Source organism: Staurois parvus, unplaced genomic scaffold, assembly GCF_062004578.1.
Source record: "Staurois parvus isolate SC_StPar_1 unplaced genomic scaffold, SC_StPar_1.0 ptg000511l, whole genome shotgun sequence".
In the NCBI taxonomy this organism is placed as follows: domain Eukaryota; kingdom Metazoa; phylum Chordata; class Amphibia; order Anura; family Ranidae; genus Staurois; species Staurois parvus.
In genome coordinates this window covers 1,624,067-1,644,280 of record NW_028318307.1, presented here as the reverse complement: position 1 = coordinate 1,644,280, position 20,214 = coordinate 1,624,067, and the positions used below count along the sequence as shown (strand labels likewise).

Below are 20,214 nucleotides of genomic sequence, written 5' to 3'. Positions count from 1 at the left end.
AAGGACTTGGTCAGTTTGTAATGACATTCCTTTGGTATGAAGTCAGCTAAGGTAACCAGGCTTAGAATTCATTCTTAGATATTGTGAACCTATTTCAATAATGAAATATAAAATTTCCCCATCACCAGGGTTATGGTGGTATAACCCAAATTAATTTGTAAAGGGTGCCACCCTGGCTTACTAAAACCGCTTCTGAAGAATTAATGACATTGGGGTACAGACAGCCATGGGTCCCAGAGTTTACTGAATTTATCGGGGCAGCCCCTGTATTGAAAGAATAACTTTTCTCTAGATAGTGTATTGTTAACTTGCTGTATCCACTCCGCTTGAGTAGGTGGATGTGGGGATAGCCATTTCAACGCAGTTTGCTTGTGTGCAAGAAAGAGTAGTCTATTAGCTGAGACGTCTAGAGGTAAAGTCTTTATATAATGCTCCTAAAACACATAACAGGATCTAGGCGACGTTTGTTTGGAAAACACTATTTATGATTGTCATAACTGAGTGCCAGTAGCAAAATATTTTGGGACATCGCCAGATCATGTGTATGAAATCAGCTGAAGGGCCTTTACACCTCAGACAGTTTGCCGTGCCAAGCCTCTGCCATAAGAACAGCTTATTGGAAGTGCAGAGGATCTATGTAGTATAAATATATAACAGAGCCCCATCCCAGTTCTCCTGTGATATCCTCCCCAGATCACACACCCATCCCTCAGCTAGGTAGGGCCGTGTTTTTAATTTGGTGCTCATGTAGAGCCTGGTAGATAAGAGAAATAAGCCCTTTTGTATCTGAGGTGCTAGCTATTTTGTCTATGGGGAGTAGATGGGCAAGTATCATCAACACATGCCTTGATTGTAAATATTGGAAAAATTTAGTTTGGGATTTAGAAATTTAGATAGAATTCCTCCTGTAATGTTTGAAACATTTTAAACATACCTCCTGAATACATTTGAGACATGTACTGGATTCCAGTTTAAACCAGCAAATTTTATCACCTTACCTAGATGAGGGTTATTCCACAATGAGTTATATTGAAGTACTAAGGGTAGTGCATAATTTTTTTACTTTCCCACCAGGTCTTTTAAAAATAAGCCTATGGTTGAGCATTGAGCCATACCTCCTGCTAATCTTGCCTACAATTGTGACAGAAAAGGATATCTACTAGCTCCCAAAAGCAGAATTCGCTGGTTAGGGTCCTCTGCGCAAACTCCCCCCCCCCCCATCTCAATGCTGCCATTGGGAGGCTAAAAGGTAAATTTGGGGGTTGGGAACCACTAGACTCGCTCTGTCTTTGGACAGTTAAAGGACCGAAAGCCTATTGCTACTATTTGTCATTGTCCTTTTTATGTCAACCCTAAAGAAGGGGAAGGCATCATACCCTGAAATGATTATAAAAAAAAACAATTTTGAGAAAAAAAAACAATATTTTTTACTTTTTTTTAAAAAAATTAAATTTCGTCATAAATTTAGGCCAAAATGTATTCTGCGACATGTCTGCTACAAAAAAAAAATCCCAATACGTGTAAATTAATTGGTTTACGTGAAAGTTATAGTGTCTACAAATGGCGGTATAGATACTGCAATTTTTTTTTTGCCGGCAATCAGCGACTTATAGCGGGATTGCGACGTACATTCTGACACTGGGGGTAGCTGACTTGGTGTCACTGACATCCCCAGTGATCAGTGACACTGGGGATGTCAGTGACACCAAGTCAGTGTCACTGACATCTAAATAAAAAAAGCACTGACACTGTACTAATGGCACTGGGCAGGAAGGGGTTAACATGAGGGGCGATCAAAGGGTTAACTTTGTGCAGGGAGTGTTTTACTTAAGGAGCTGTGTCAGTGTGCTTCACTATAAGCACACTGCTTTGGATGGCTGTGCCGTGCACAGCCATCCAAAGCAGTGTGCCCAAGCTAACAGGGAGGAGAACTGTTAGTAAACAACAGTCCTCCTCCCTGTCGGAGATCCTCGGTAATCACCGGGCGCCGGCGAGTAATCACGGAATGGTGGCCCGGGTAGGGTGCACGCCCCCTTCCCGGAGATGCAGAATCACTTATTTCTGCTGTAGGGCAGTCGTGAAGCGGTTAACTAACAAGAAAATTATATTGAAAACCCCTTTACACAATCCTATACCCAAAGTTGATCCAGAGGAAGCAAAAAAAAAAAAAAACCCCAATAAAGCATGATCCAGTTTGCACCGGGGGGAGGGGGGGATGAAATCCTTCCTTTAACAATAGGCAATTGGATAGTCCCCGGATCAACTAATCTTTGTGTTATTACCCATAAAAATATCCAGTTATATTTTGTACATTTAGTAATGCATCCAGGTCTTTTTTAAAACAGTCTATTGAGCTGGCCAGAACCAGCTATTGAGGGAGTCTATTCCACATTTTCACAGCTATCACTGTGAAGAAACCTTTCCGTGTTTGGAAATTACATTTCTTTTCCTCCAGACGTAAAGAGTGCCCCCTTGTCCTCTGTGATGACCTCAGGGTGAATAGCTCTACACCGAGTTCACTATATGAACCACTGATGTATTTATACATGTTTATCATATCCCCACTTAATCTCATCTCAAGAGAGAATACATTCAGTTCCTCTAATCTTTCCTCATAGCTGATCTCCTCCATGCCTCTTATCAGTTTGGTTGCCCTTCTCTATACTTTCTCCAGTTCCCCGATATCCTTTTTGTGAATTGGTGCCCAAAACTGAACTTCATATTCCAGATGAGGTGTCACTAATGATTTGTACAGGGGTAATCTCTCTCCCCCCCCTCTCTCCCCCTCTCCCCCCCTCTCTCCCCCTCTCCCCCCCTCTCTCCCTCTCTCCCCCCCCCTCTCCCTCTCTCCCCCCCTCTCTCCCTCTCTCCCTCCCCTCTCTCCCCCTCTCCCCCCCTCTCCCTCCCTCTCCTCCCCCCCCCTCTCCTCCCCCCTCTCCCTCCCTCTCCTCCCCCCTCTCCCTCCCTCTCCTCCCCCCCCTCTCCTCCCCCCTCTCCCTCCCCCTCTCCCCCCCCCTCTCCCTCCCCCTCTCCCCCCCCCCTCTCCCTCCCTCCCTCCCCCTCCCCCTCTCCCCCCCCCCTCTCCCTCCCTCCCTCCCCCCCCCTCTACCCCCCCTCTCTCTCTCCCCCCCTCCTTATCTCTCCCCCCTCTCTTAATATCATATTCCAGATGAGGTCTTACTAACAATTTGTACAGGGGTAATATGATCTCTTCCCCCCCTTCTCTCCCCCCCTTCTCCCCCCCCCTTCTCCCCCCCCCCTTCTCCCCCCCCCCTCTCTTTCTCTCTCACTCAATTTCATATTCGAGATGAGGTCTTACTAATAATTTCTACAGGGGTAATATGATCTCTCTCTCCCCCCCTCTCTTTCTCCCCCCCTCTCTCTTTCTCCCCCCCCCATCTTTCTCTTTCTCCCCCCACCCCTCTCTCTTCCCCCCACCCCTCTATCCCTCCCTCTCCCCTGGATGTTCCCTTACTCCACATTCATAAAAGGTCATCTGATGAATAATCCACCCACTTTTATCAGATGACAGCCTACGACCTAAACTTAGTCACCCCACTGCCCTTTCAGCACAAGTTCATCCCAAACAAAACCACTGATAAGAAATCCGTTTTGGCCATGACCTGCTCAGTGCTATCAGGCACCTAACAGATCATTACTCTGTAACTGCAGACATTGTAGAGAAATTCAGCTTAATTCTAGTTCACAGCATAAGCACTAAAATAGCAGCTCGACTCCCTATGTTTTCTCCAGCAGCAGGACAGCATGCACATTCCAAATTATTCATAGAATGGGTGCTGTTGGAAACTGAAACTAGAGTTTGTGTTTTGATTTCTGAAGATGCATTTTCTTGTCTAACCATCCGGCTTACTTGCTTTGTGTCCTTAACCCCTTCACGCCTAAGGGTAAAACAAATCTAAATGCCTAAGCACAATTTTGCAATGTTGACGTGTTAGTAAAACTGTACATATCATCACAACTACTTTGTACATCCAGGTGAATTATACTGTGTTTTTTTCAGGAAAAATTGGGCTTTCATTTGGTGGTAAATGGTAATGGATATCTCCTGATATTTTTTTTTTATTATCAAAGGAAAACTGGCCCAAAATAGCAAAAAAAAAATATTTTTTTTATTTAGCTGTGTGTTTCTTGTTACTACCATAACCTACCACCAAAGAACAACCCAAACTAAATTTTCCAGCTCTTGACGATCGCAGCGATACCATATATGTGTATGTTATTTGTTGTTTGTACCCGTAGTACAGCCCAGAAACAATAGTGCGCATTTTGTTTTTTGGGTTTTTTTTTTTTATTTTTTTTTACCTAAAACACACTGACATTGACACTAACTGACACCATTTTTTTTTTTTAATCCTGACCTTGACCTTTGACCCTGACCTTGACCCAAACAATAAACCTGGCACTGAACTAGATCAAGCCTTGATCTTGGTATTTTTTCTTTATTTTTTAATATTTACCTTTTTTTTTTTACAAACATTTTTTTTCTCTCTATGCCAGGAGTTAGAGAGATGCAATGTATCTCTCTTTTCCATTCATAGAGAGAGAAAAAAACAAGGGGGCTGGGTGGCTGCACAGTGACTGTTCACTGTGATAGCCAATCAGAAGCTATCACAGTGGTCATGTGGCCCGGAATCGGGAGTCCCTGGTCCTGATCGTTAGAACGGGACCCAGGGCTCTCAGTGACACCCTGGTCTTTGTGATGGGAGCGCGCAGTGTGGCGCACTCCCAGCACAAAGACAGGTGCGCAAATATGCAACCCCACGGAAAAAAGCCCAGTTCTGCAAGGCCGCATATTTGTGTGACGTCGGCGTCAAGGGGTTGAGGAGGTTGGACAGCTTTGTTTTTAATGACTTAATTACTTAAGTACTTACTTACTTACTTAGTAACTTAGTAACTTACTTACTTACTTAGTAAGTACTTACTTAATTACTTCTTCAATCAACAGTTACTGATAGATTCAAGCTGGATGCGAAGTCCTGTAAGTCTCTCCAGTCAACCACCAAGCACAGGTTTTCACATATAGAGTGCAACCAGTATAAAACAGAAAATGGTGATATAAACGCACAGTGAAACCAAATGAATGTATTACTGTGCACCGTAAAATATGATTGTGGAATCCCACACCAGCTAAATTGGCTCCTCAACTCTGCTCCCAGACCCCAAGGGGCCAAAAGGCTTTCAGGACACTCACTACAGGGGCCCTTTAAGTGGAATCCCAAACGGCGATGTAGGGATAATATCTCACTCAATGGTGGACCATACTGTTCAGCAGTAGTAATATATCTTTCACCTTTGGACATGGAAATCCACCAATGCACAGAGCTCCTTCCAGAGGTTCGTTGGACCAGAAAAAACAGCCAGCTCACAGCACTCAGGGAGACAAGAAAAAATGCTTCCATAGTGTAATATTGTAAATTAATCAAATTTATTGTAGAGACAAATGCACACTTACATGGGAACAGATCAAACAAGGCATCAACCACATGTGTTGATATGGGTGTACCAATATGGCTGCGGCCGTTTATGTCAGAAATAACGTCACCACATTCTGCTTTACGACCTACGCGTTACATCACTGTCACGCGACTTCATCAGGGGTCAGTAGGTGTGGGATTCAACAAACATTTACTTATCCACGTTGTGGTTTTTTTTTTGTGTGTTTTTTTAAATGCGTTTTTGTTGGACGTTTTTGCACATGGACTTTATGTTGTATTTACAATTTTTTTAGTCACGTTATTTATTTCTTCATTGTGTTATTGTATTTTACGGTGCACAGTAATACATTCATTTGGTTTCACTGTGCGTTTATATCACCATTTTCTGTTTTATACTAGTTGCACTCTATACATGTTTGCCACATTTATTTATGGTATTTATATGGTCACTTATTAAGTCGTTTTATGTCACATGGCCCTTTGATGCACATTGTGGTATGACTGTTTAGTCGCATGGTCACAATTTTTGGCCTCACTGTGCGTTGTTATTGTCATTCTTCCATGATAACTGGTTTGTCCACTTTTAATATTAAGCACTTCATTTTGTATTTTTCACATTTGACTCCAATTTCTCATCAGTTTTATTCATGTTATTTCATTTATGTTGTGACGGACTCATATGTCTCACTATTACTGTGATTTAGTTAATATTTTATTTCTCCCTGATCATTTCCGTGCGTTTTGCCCTCGGTCACGGTTTATTGTCTGTTACACTTTTTGGTCCTCATTTTGGACCTTTATGATTTCACCTTTCCCTTCACTCCCATATTCCTTCCATTTACTGATTATGTTATGGTGTATTATCTATTGTCTTCTCATCTCATTATTTTAGAATGTCTGTGGCATTATTGTGTTTAGCGCAACATCAATTTTCTGTTTGTTGTCTTTTGCTAGTGGTATAGCCAGGTCACGTGTGTGCTGCTGTCCCAATAGTCCCATCTTTTCTAGTAGCAGCGCAAAAAGTTTTTTCCATATTTTTTATCAATGCCCATCACTGCAGCCTCATTAGCGCACATCAGTGAAGGAGAAAAATCACTTATTTACAAAATTTTAAAACGAAAACTAAGAAAAAACTTTTTTCAAATTTCTCAGTTGTTTTTGGTTTGTTTAGCAAAAAATAAAAAACCCAGAGGTGATTAAATACCACCAAAAGAAAGCTCTATCTGTCTAAAAAAAAAAAAAAAAATTCATATGGGTACAATGTTGCATGACTGCGCAATTGTCATTCAAGGTGCGACAGCGCTAAAAGCTGAAAATTGGCCTGGGCGGGAAGGGGGTATAAGTGCCCTGTAGGCTAGTGGTTAAGGCACCCCCAAGTATGTTATTTAATAAATTATGTTTAAAGAGACCCTCTTCCCGCTGTAAGGTATTGAACAAAATGACCTTTGTACAGCACCCTTCACTCTCCATGTCTCTCCTATTTATGGCTGAAGGTCTGGTTAAGGCTAGGTTCACACCCATGCAGGTTGTGTTTGAGCCGTTTCTGCATTGCATTTTTGCACCTGTGTTTGATGCATTTTGCCATGTTTTTGATGCATATTGCATTTTTTTTCTTGTTGCTAGGCAGAATTAAGCGCAAAACACAGCAAAAATGCATAAAATACGTACTACATACTTTTGTGCAGCGTTTCCATTGAAGTCTATAGAACCAAAAATGCAATTTTTGTCCCATAGGAAATCATGTTATATGGACTGTACTGCGTTTCTGCAAAACACTGCAGAAAATACTTGGGTGTGAACCTAGGGTTAGGTTTCCTTTGCAAATCGTTACAATGTTTCTTTGATGTGATTCTCTGAATACATTTTGTAACACATCTCCCTCCATGTAGTAAAAACACATGTAATTTTAAAAGTGAAATTCTACTTTTTTGTTGAATTTATTTTGTGTAATTTTATTATTCTGTAATTTTTTTCAACATAAAATGGTCATAATGCTTTAAAAGTTTTTTTTTTAATATTAATATAATTAAATAAATATACCCTGTAATATCATTTTCCAAATGTTGTTACGAACATTTATTAGGACTCGTTCACACCACGGTGCAGTGCTGTCAGTTTTTCTGCACACGTTCTACAAGGGCACAGCTAAATCAGTTCTCTATCTGACCTGTTCACACCACAACACTAGTATCATATGCAGAGTTTTTCACCGCAGGAATTTGCAGCGTGTATAAAACTCATTGGAGTGCACATGAAAACTGATGTGAACTGATGTCTCTGCAAGTGAAATCTACATGCCAGTTTCCATCAGTTTTCATGCATGTATGGTGTGAACGAGCCCTTACTGTTTCATCAGAAGTCTGCCAATTCCGCTAATCTTATAGAACATGGCAGCTGCCCCGCACCAAGCTTTAGAAAGAGATTGTACTGCAAAATGTGTTGCCTTTTCACACTGCCAACTTGAGAGGGGCGTTCAAGTCAAAGTGGAACTTATTGATTTTATAGAATAAAAGAACAAATTTCAAGGAGTGGAAACTGCATTTATTCCCTGCGACATTTATACACCTATCCCAGCATTTAATTCTTGGAAAGCTTTGGCATAGAAAGATTTGTCAGTACACCTGTACCATCCTAGGACAGCCTGTTTCACTTTGTTATCAATACTGATATGCTGACCACAGAAAGATTCATCTTGTGCAATTTCACAACATTTTATGTGTCTATTATCCAGAATCAGGCATTCCACTTGCTGAATGTTCACAGGAATGACTGCTGTGGGCTGGGAACCCCCACGACCACCATCGTCACTGACGGACATACGGCCATCTTTGAATTGTTTACACCTTTCACTGTACTGTGCTTGAAGTCTTCTGTAGATATCTGTGGGTTTTACACCTTTGTTCAAAGAAGCTTAATCACCACACACTATTCCATGCACACACTAACACTGTTGTCTGCCATTTTGACTAACAGTCTCTGGACTGGATCGCGACATGTGCTCCCCCTATCAGTAATAGGACACACTTGCCACTTACTACTTTGTGTAGTGCCGCCACTCTAGCATCCCCTTTTATTCCTGTAAAATTTAAAGTTCCTGTTTGACTTGTATATTCCGTCCCTTGTATATTCTTACTCAAGCCCATAGGATTCTCTGATGATGCTGCTAGCTGTCATCTTCGAGTGGAGTCCTGACTGCGGAGGTTGGCTGTCATCTCACGGCCAAGATCTACTGCTTTACACTGCTGGATCTCTCTACTGCTGTTGCATTTTTAAGTGATTTCATGCACCTTTGATCATTAAACTTCCTTATTTTTTAGGAGACGTGCCCTTTTTTCTCCTATCTGTGCTGTGCATAGGTGCACTTTAAATACAGTATTAAAAAAGAGGGTCATTATAGAACCATAAAGTGAAGTACTTGTCTGGCTTTGGCCATTAGATACTAATATGGTCATATGAACATTCACAGTCTTATCAACATAGGGAGGTTTCAAAATGTTTATCAAGTTTAACTTTCTATCCTTCAAGATGTGGTAGTTTAGTTTCTAAAGCGAATAGTGTTTACTGCTGATTGCATACTTTATTTAACTCCTTTCACTTTTTTTTTTACTGCAGTCTCTTGATAGCTTGGTTGCTTCTGAAGATGGACGATCGAAATGTCACTCCACCTCTGAGATGTCTGACACGGAGTTCAGTGATGTGTACAGGGAGGGCTGGCTGCTCTATAAGCAGCTCCTCGCCAGTAAGGGCAAGGTATGACAAAATGGCTGTGTGGACAAATTGTTTAGCAACTAATAAGATGTGTGGAACACGGAGATGCTTGATATAGATGTAACAGTCAAATGTATAACAACACCCCTGTTTTATCCCTATACTAATAGAACATTCTGTTGTTCAGTGTGTGGGTGTTCTGCCACCTACTGAATGTTTGGACACTGTGCAAAACAAAAATGGCTCCAAGTCCTGTAAAGGCTATACCCCTGCCCTTGCATGTTTTAAAATTCTTAATTTGAATAAGAAAAGAAAACACATACACAATTGGACAACACAATTCATATCAAGTAGGTTATCTGCATCAATATGGGACTAAATACTTTAGAAATAGAGAGTATGCACAGGGAACAGTGTCAATGTTTTTTTTAACAAAGTCCAGGTTTACTATACCCATTTTCTAAGAGCTTCTCCAGCCTGCGATACACAGTAACTTTGAGTCTTCATCACCTTCCTCCAAAGCTCTTTTGGCTGCACTTCTCCTGTGGATCACAGAAGTGCAGTTTCTTCGGCACAAGCCGACAGTGGGCTGAAGTGGGCTGATGTCACTCAGCCGTTCCAGGCTGCAGAAAGATCCTGACTTCAGAGTCTGGAGCGGCACCTGGCTCAGCCTCTCAGTGAGCAGCTCCCTCCCCTTCCACAGTCCAGAGCTCCAGTGAGTGAGTAGACAGCGGTGACTGATAGTGACCGCTCTCTGCTCAGAGCGGCTGTGAGAACTCGGCGATCAGCGGTCATGTGATCACTGAATTCTCACACTTAGAGCCAGCGGGGGGACAGATGCAGCATCGGACTGATGCTGCATCCACCTAGGTAAGTATAAATGGGGGAAAAAAAAGTTCAATGTTGGTGTGATTAAATGCTTTTAAAGGCAGAGGAAGGATCCTGAGGTCTGCACATAAACGGTGATCATCCCACACATGTGAGGTATTACTACGAACATCAGATCATGGGCAGCAATTCTAGCACTAGATCTTCTCTGTAAGGGCTCGTTCAAACTTGACTGTTTTACCAACGCTTGCCAAACGCCCCTATAGGGTTTAGCGGTGGTTTTCCGAGCATTAAAAACGCCCTACAAACGCCTATAATGAAGTTTAAATGGTGTTACCACTCCGCAACCGCGCCGCAAACGCCGGCCGGGCGTTTGCGGAGCGGCACCATGGACTAGAATAGGAGGCTTCAACGCCTCCTGACTCAACCAGAGGCGTCCGTTTTGCCATGACGCTAATGCTCCCGTTAGAACAGCACCATGTGCTGCAATGTGCAGAATTGTCAGAGGCGTTTGGGAAGCGGTAAAAACGCTTCCAAAACGCCTCTCTGCCGCCTGCACACAATGCTAGTGTGAACGTAGCCTAAATCTAAAGTGGTAACCTGTAAAGGTTTTTAAAGTGTCACCTATGGATAGTAAAATTTACACTGTTTATCACCATTGCACAGGTGTGTGCAATTTTCAAAATGTAATGTTTAGGGGTTCTAAGAAATTTTCTAAAAAAATATACTGATTGTTACATGTAAACAAAAAGTGCCAAAAAAAGGCCAGGTCTTCAAGTGGCTAGAGATTATAGGCTAAATTTCTGTCCAGTGGGCTCAGACTGCTGTAAATGTACTTCAATCCCTTCCCCTTCAATATCTGTACCTGACATACCTTCAGGGGTAGAGATCTCTGAGCCTTGTCCTTTGAATGCTCTGTCTGAAGAAGGGTCTCACAAATCCTTGCTGGAGAATTTTGTTCCTTAGAAACTGTGCCAGCTGCCATAGCTTCCAGGTTTTTAAAGATACCATATCCGTTCTTAGTGATGTGGTGCATGCCAACTTAAAAATAGAACAACAGCCTGTAGCTTCTATCACTAGTGCTGTTACTGGTTTGGATTCCCTGAGAGGCCCTAAGACTTCAAAACTCCCCCAGTACACTCCTTACTTGAAGGTGATTTGTGCAGAGATTAGAAAATTCCTACCAAACTGTTAACTCCTCCCAAAGTTTTACTGCCCAATGCCCACTTGAGGAAGACTTTATGAAGTGGGCCATTCCCACTGTGGATGCTGCGATTTCACACCTTAATAAAACATTGACCATACCTGTTGAAGATGCACAAGTGTTTAAGGATCCCATTGACTTACATTTGGATCCCATTGACTTACGTTTTCAAAATCTTTGTTTTTGCTAGCAGGCCATGCTTTACAACCTGCCATAGCAGTAATGTTATCCATCAAACCTTAAGCTGGGTATTCGCTGAGTTTTTGTTTGTTTTGTTGTTCAATCAGTAGTTCAAACGAAAAAAAAAAACACAGATTCCCGCATCCACACAAGCGATGTGAATGCAGGGATCTCCTCCACTGAGCTATTGTATTCTGACAGTGGGGGCTCCCCTTCCCCATCAGAATACACTGATTAGTGCTGCAGCGGCTGATCGAATTCTGGTCTTCCAGCAGGACTTTTTCTTCAGAACCTGGTCTATTGATTGGATTCTGTTGAACAGGGAGGGCTACACACAGGTCAAAATTCATCCAGGTCCTGCTGTGCAGCCACATTTCTATCCATGCATACCAAGCTTCAGAGAAACAGACTTGACTTATATCACAGGATTCAGCTAAAATCCCTACTGACCATCATGTACAGTATCTGTAGAGTGCTTAGAGAGTATGCCTTTAGCTCTAAACTACTGTGTAGACGGTTACGTTGATATTGTCCGTCTTATTTCCCAAATGATTGCCCTGTCTGTGAATATGCGCAGAACCCTTTGGCTGAAATGTCCGTCTGAACAGCAATGTGGAAAACACTTGCTGTCCACGTCTTAAGATGGAGAATGGCTCTTTGGTGCTTCCTTGGATATGCTCATAAAGTAAATCACTGGGAATTAATGTACCAATTTGCCCATACAGATGAAGCCTAAGCCATAAAGTGGGTGTAAGGTTTAGGCTACTTCCAAACCGATCTTAAAAAAAAAAATGTTTTTGTTACAAAATATGTGACTCAAAAATGCACCACGTGTGTTTTTGTTGCGTTTTCTATGGAATTCAATGGGGAGGTGCGGTTTTGTTGCGTTTTTTTTTTTTACTGCACCAAAAATGCAGCAAGCAGTATTTTAAAAAATGCACCTGACCCATAACGGATCAGTGTGAAGAGTTCCATAGGATTACATGGTCATACGTTTTTCTTAAATGCAAAGCAGTGTGAAAGCAGCCTTACCGGTTTGTGTCCTGTTTTGAGAAAATAGAAAGAGGCTGCTTTTAATCTCAGCTTGTTACCTGTTTGAAAGACACCTGGTAGCCAGTAATCCTGCTGAATGATAGGGGATCAAATACTTTTTTCCCTCATGAACATGCAAATCAGTGCATAATTTGTTAGACGTGCATTTCTTTTGAATTTTGTGTTGCTATTCTGTCTCTCAGTGTTACAATACACCTACCATTCGATTTTTAGACTGATCATTTCTTTGTGAGTGGGCAAACATTCAAAATTAGCAGGGGATCTTATCTTATCTTACATATTTCCTTCACTGTAAGTATCTTAAGCTCCCCTATCACAATAAACAAAATAAACAGAACAATAGAAAAACTATCCAATGGCAAAAGTCCGGGAGCAGATGGATTTTCTAGCGAATACTATACAATTTTTCATCTAAACCAATTTTACACTGACGCATTTTCTTCCACCTAATTACCTTCCGAAATGCTGCAAGCATTAATTGTAACAATCCCCAAATCAGGTAAAATACTGATATTAAGATCTACGCTAAAATTATAGTGTGCAGATTGGCCAATATACTCTCAGATTTGATCAAGCCTGATCAGTTAGGCTTTACTAAAGGTAGACAAACATCTGACGCAACCCGGAGACTAATCAACATAATTCATTACGCAGGGTCACATAAAATTCCCTCATTACTTGCTCTGGACGCCGAAAAGGCTTTTGATAGGATACACTGGACATACATGTTCCAAATACTGCAAAATTTGGATTTTCAGGAACAATTATTAATGCTATTTCAGCACTTTACTCAAATCCTTCCACCCAAGTCTATGTATCTAACATGCTATCCAAACCATTCTTAATTACGAATGGTACCAGACAAGGATGCTCATTGTCGCCACTAATTTTTAACCCATCAATTGAACCTCTTGATGAAGCTATAAGAAACAATCCAGATTTACATAGCTTCTGTATAGGTAAAAACCACCACAGAATAACGCTATTTGCGAATTACATCCTTTTAATGCTAACTAATCCCTCTACTTCTTTAGCAGCAATTCAACAAACTCTCATACTATTCAGTAATATTTCATCTTATAAAATAAATGCATCCAAATCTAATATCCTAAATCTGGGTGTAGATCACATTCTAAAAATGCACCTCCAAAACAAATTTCCCTACATCTGGGAAAATGAAGCCATTCCTTATCTTGGAATATTGTTGACAAACAAAACCTTTGACCAAGGAACTCTCAATTATTCTAAATTAATTCCAAAAATTCAAATCCAGCTTAATCAAAATGGCTAAACATCATTATACAGTATTTATATTGCGCCAAAAGGTTTGCTCAGCGCTATACATTATAGTGGGGGACAGTACATGAGACAATGCAGTAACAACACAATACACGAGGGGTTCGAGGGCCCTGCTCTTTCGAGCTTACAATCTAGGAGAACATAAACTATCCTGGTCTGGCAGACTGGCCACATTTAAAATGTTCATATTGCCACAGATTTTGTATATATTTAGATCAATTCCAATCCCTATTAAATCTTCATATCTAACAAAACTACAATCTATGCTTAAAAAATACGTCTGTGGAAATATGAGACCTTGATGCTCACATAATATATTCATCAAACACAAAAAAATAGGAGGAATGGGATTTGTTAACATTAGTTACTATCACAAAACATCATTATTAGACCAACTTAAACATTGGTTTATAGTGAAAGTTGATACAAAATGGGGTGACATTGAAAAAACTCTAGCCTCTACTACAGATGTAAGCGCCATATTAGCAAGCTCGTGGCAAAGGATTCCCACCAGTAAAACAACACCAACTATACAAGCCTCAGTTGAAGCCTGGAAATCCTTAAGCTCCATGCCTATAGATCCTCTCCAAATAAGTCCTCTTCCTATAACAGCCTTAGAAGTCGTAATGCCTACTGTAGATATCTCGAATTGGAAACGTAGTGGCATACGCACAATACAAGATGTTTGTGTTAAAAACGACATATAAAATTTTTAATTCCTTATGAAAGAATTTAACCTCCTCCCTTCTGAAAAAACCTATACCGTCGTTGCCTATCGAAACATCCAGTAAAAACAATATATATACCCAAAGTTTTATACAGTTCTATAGCTCCGCTACTCCTAAATCAGGTGATATAACCCCATTTTGGAATGTTCTACAATGTAAACCAGAATTTAGTAAGACTACTCCCTTAACTACTTGCCAACCGCAGATAGCCGAATGACGGCTACAATGCGGCCGGCCAGTTCTGGGGGGGGCGTCATATGATGTCCTCCCAGAACGCGCTCTCCTGTCCTATGGACACAGCTGATGTGGTAAAAGGCCAATCACAACGTCCTTTTACCACGTGATCAGCCGTGTCCAATGACACTCTGATCACCGGGAAATGCAATTGCCGGTTCTCGGCTGCACTTTCCTCACACTCTGACAGCAGGAGAAAAGTGCAGCCGAGAACCGGCAGTTGTCAGAGAAGGGATCGGCACTGATGATCAGTGCCCTGGTGATCGGTGTCCAGCAGTGCCACCTCCCAGTTCCACCCACCTGTGCCCAGCAGTGTACCCTCCTGTGTCCAGCAGTGCACCCACCTGTGCCACCCAGCAGTGCCCCACACCTGTGCCCACCAGTGCCACCTACCTGTGCCCACCAGTGCCACCTACCTGTGCCCACCAGTGCCACCCACCAGTGCCGCCAGTCAGTGCCACCAGTCAGTGCCCAGCGGTTGTGCCAGTCAGTGCCCAGCAGTGATGCCTATTAGTGCCGCCTATCAGTGCTGCCTATCAGTGCCCATCAGTGCTGCCTATCAGTGCTGCCTATTAGTGCCCATCAGTGCTGCCTCATCAACGCACATCAGTGAAGGAGAAAAATTACATGTTTGAAAAATTTTATAATAGAAACAAAGAAACTTTTTTTTTTTTGCTTATTTTTGGTTATATCGCAAAAAGTAAAGTGCCCAGCGGCGATTAAATACCACCAAAAGAAAGTTCTAATTGTGAGAAAAAAATTATAAAAATTTCATATGGGTACAATCTTGCATGACTGCACAATTGTCAATCAAAGTGCGACAGCGCTGAAAGCTGAAAATTGGCCTGGTAAAGAAGGTGGTATAAGTTCCCGGTAGGCAAGTGGTTAATCAAGTGGGGAAAAGACTTAGAGACTGAAATCTCTAATGAGCAGTGGGAATGTCCATTCGGGAATGTGTTTTCAACTACTAGATGTGTTAACCTTTGGGAGCTAGCTAATGCACAAAATTTCCACAAGATGGTATCTAATTTCTTACCAAATTCTCAGAACAACATAGTCCTCAAGAGACTGGAGAGGGGGGCGTGTCCAAGATGGCGACCGGACAAGCCGCCTAAGCCGGAGCTCTCGAGACCCCGATCCTAATCCACCGCCATCCAGGTGCTCTCCATCGGCAGGAGTAATCGGGGGACCCTGGAGTCTTGATTGGGGACAACACTGAGCGGCCCAAGACGTTTTTGGCCCTGATCCGCTGCGGTGATCCGGTGAGGCCTACTGCGGCTGAGCGAAGCCGCGATACTCTCGCTCGGCTGGGTGTCGGGTGCGCGCGGCGCACAGTTTCAGTGTGAGGAGGGGACCATTGGTCATCTCCCCCTCCTCACCCGGATCAGTAGTGGCAGACAGCGGATTCCTCCGTTCCCGCTGAGAAGTCTCCACAGTGGAGCGGTGAGGACTGTCACGGCCCGACAAGACCGCGACCACACCCATTAGAACGCCGGGTGGGAGATAAGGAGGATTGCAGGCTCCCAGCACCTGTGTACCAATTAAAGTAAACGCTGTCCCCTGACCCATCGGGGCACCCCCTCACACGAACCCAGAGAGTAGCGGCCTACAATGGGGCCCATATAATCCCCTGCTGCAGTGAGCTGTGTGGCAGCTAGGCCAGACGAAGCTGACTCCTCTACAAAGCCATATTAGGGGAACACAAAGGCAATTCTACAGCCCCTCAGGAACACAAAATTCTGAGAAATCCACAGACTCAGCATTATCAATCTCTGCCTTTCTACTCATCGCTGAGGTATACACAGTCTATTAAGGAATAATTATCCCCCCCTCTTTCGCAAATTCTGGGGGTCCCAGCCCGGTCCCATTGAAAATGGCTGCATAATACCTTGATCCTTGACACACTGAGGTGGGATTACGCAATCATAACATAGAGAGTAATCGCCAACATGGGGAAATCTGACAAGAAATCTACTACCCCTCGTTCCAGATCCCCTCGCCGTCTGAATGGCCCTGCCAATCGTAGCATCCCGGAATTATTCCGATCTCAGACTCCAGAGCACGCGGAAGCTTCTTCCCATATATCTCCCCCACATTCACCTCACACAAAGACTCCTTTACAGTACACGGCTCAAGTCGCAGCTACCTCTATTAGACATTCTGAAACCTCACCTCTCACCATTGGGGACTTGAAAGCAGTCGCATCAGATATTAAAGGGACTCTCTCTGCGGCAATCGCTGAGTTACATATTGATTTGCAGGCAGTGGCTAACAGGCTTGACGCAGTGGAGGATAAAGTAATCGCACAAGACCTAGCCATTCATGATATGTGCAAACAGGTTGACACGCACACTATGCATTTGAGGGAGCTTGATCGTCACATCGAAGACCTGGATAACAGGGGAAGACGACATAACTTAAGGGTGCGGGGTGTCCCTGAGACAATCTAATCTGCCCAACTTTCCCAGGCGCTTTTAACCATCTTTAATGATATTTTGGAAAGACCGCCTGAATCCCCAATTGAAATCGAACGTCTACATAGAGCTTTGCGTCCTAGAGGCAGAGACACTGATCCACCGAGAGATATAATTTGCTGTATGGTTGACTTCAGACTTAAAGAAGAAATACTACGTAGAGCTCGGGATAAACACCACTTGCGATATCATGAAGCAGAAATTAAATTATTCCAGGATCTATCCTACCTCACCTTGCAACGTAGGAAAGACTTACGCCCATTATTAGATCTACTTCGTTCCAGGGGAATAGCATATCGCTGGAAGTTCCCGTTTGGCCTATCAGCAACACACCTGGGGAGATCTGCTCTCATGAGATTCCCGGAAGACCTTACATTATTCTGTGAAACTCTGAATATCCCTTTACTGGACATTCCCAATTGGTCAAGTGCAACTCTTCCCCCTTCACAGTCAATTGAAGACCCCATGGAGACGCAATTCTCTAGACACCCTGGAAGAGAAAGAAGAAGCAGATCCCCTCACACCTCAAACTCCCCTGTACGACGGCGGCTCATCACTGGAGATAGTTTACCAACATCACCTGCACATCGCAAGGCACGTCATGAATGACTCTCCTCAGTTTTCCCTTCTCTATCCATCTGAGTAGCATCATTCTCCCAATCGGAGGTCTCTTTACACAAGACCCAAAAATAAGTTTCCTATTTTTCTTGTAGTCCAAGGTTCCATTCTACAGTCTACCAAAAACCACCTATGATCCCGGGGAGTGGACACTAGGGTATGTTTATCGTCCCAAATCAATATATTGCTTCTGAAAACTATTTACCAGTTATAAATATTTGTACATCTTAAATATAACTGCTGAAGTTACTCTCGCTCTTGGCCCCAGGGGACTATATGTGACTCTGCTAATGGAGATGCGGATGGTACCACTGTTGAATTGGGAACTTGCTCACCTGGTCAGGAAAGACCTAATGTATTAATTTATTAGCTATAGCGGAAACAGAAATGTAGACCTGTTTGGGATCTAGAGATGCTGGCCAATCCACTTTTCTGGATCGACGCCTGACTCTCTGAATCTCAACATCTTATGCGTTAGATGCACTTAGATAAGACATCCATATATTCCTGCTTTTTATGTCATAACACCAAAGGTGTGTAAAACTAACTGAGCCTATTTGGAGGACATGTATTTTATATTCCTTGAGACACACTGGGGATAGTTGTTACACTCTTTCCTACTATCTTTACAGTGATCATATGGTAATGCTCGTACATGATCATAGTATACTTGGCTGTACAACTTGCCTATACTGACTCCCAGAGTATGCTACAGCTATATGGTATCATAGGATTCATTCTCAGATTAGCATGCTTTCCTCCATAGCCATCATTCAGCCTGGATATATGTGTATGACTATCTGTGTTAAGCAGACACTATATTGATATCCCAAGCCTGCAACCTCCTCATTATCCCTACAATATTATTCTCCCACATAGTATCCCGAAATCCTTCACATACATCATAGTATCTGGTATATTACATACCTTCTACTCACTCATGGATTAGGTAGTGTTTCAGCTATGAGATATGGGACCTCCATATTTGATGTTTACATTTATGGTTCATCTCGCTGTGGTGTTAAGTTTTGACCTATACAGTTATTTGATTTGATCCATGCTCACGTGCGGCCACGGATTATGAATGCCCTCTCTTTGATGGCTTGCCACGGTTTGGTAGGCATTGGGGAGTCCAGCATTCCTTAATAATGACCTATTATACAGCATAAGATCCCTCGGTTGGGACCAATATTTACCTTGTTTTTGGAAAACGGTTCAACGGAATGAATGGCCTAAGGCCTACATCCCGGAATATTCATATGTTATGTTATTGATGTTGCCCTGCATTGTTTCGCATAAAGATGGTATTCTTACTAGGAACGGATACAGTTGATGAAGACCATCCTACAATGGCACGATTGTTTGATATGCATGATCGAAGTCGTTTATAGGAATTGTCTAACTATTTCCTACATTCTGTTTAACTTGTGATCATATAATATCGTTGAGGTATGAGTATGCTACATTCCATGGAATAGCACAGTCTTAGTGTCCATTCACATCAACATTTTATACTTTCAAGCTAAAAGGACCTTTCCTTTAGCACATACCTCCTTCATACCGATTCTCGTGCACTTACTCCTGTGAGCCTTACTATCGACCCTCTTGCTCGTCCACAATATTTGTACTACTACAGCTTTATACATACTATTTTACACCTACCTCCCGTTCCCGATAAGAATAGATTACCTCTCGGTATAAATTAGCTACCTCCCACATATCTCTGTGTGTCAAGGACACCTTATGTTGGAACTAATTTCTTTGTATACCTCTCGTCTGAGAGAATAAGACTTCTTTACGATTTTACTATACACTCACAAATACGGCTATCTCTGGGTTCGACACATCTCCACAGGTAATTTCGTACCTCTATATACGGTTTTACATACAACCATTTCATAAGAGCTTTAATAGGAGATAGAGTAGCTGGTTTATCTCTTCTCTGGAGTTCAGTTTGTTCAGGAAGTTGAAGGAATACACATTAGTACATATATATGCAATAATGGTGTGACCCTCCTGCGCTCCAAAATGTGTGTTAAAACAAATTAAAATAATAAATGAACCCCAAACAGCTGCTAACATTAAATCATATACCAATGATCAAGTGAATATAAACCATAAAAATGCTGCGCTACATTCAAACTAATTAAAGTGAATGTGGAATTCAATATCTCAAATAAATAGCAATAATGATAAATATAATAAGAAATGTGCTTAGTGATAACACAAAAATGATGGCAAAACACAAACTTGAATCAATACGCATGTGCAAGAAAAATGCACATACATATATTACATCACACGTGCAAAAATGTGAAGTGAAGTTACATCTAAATAATACACACAAACTCAAAGTCCAATAATGGAATATTAAAGGTGAAAAAAAGTCCAATAATGGAATATTAAAGGTGAAAAAATTTTTTTTTTGTTTT

General features: G+C 42.1%; 1 protein-coding gene across 1 annotated transcript in view; it reads left to right on the top strand.

The window, feature by feature from the left end:
- ARHGAP23 (Rho GTPase activating protein 23) overlaps nt 1-20,214 on the top strand; it is a 308,148-nt gene that overhangs the window by 218,774 nt on the left and 69,160 nt on the right. Inside the window, exon 11 of the mRNA XM_089690030.1 lies at nt 9,069-9,206. Within this exon, the coding sequence (XP_089546156.1) occupies nt 9,069-9,206 (138 nt within the window). The remainder of the gene's footprint in view (nt 1-9,068; nt 9,207-20,214) is intronic.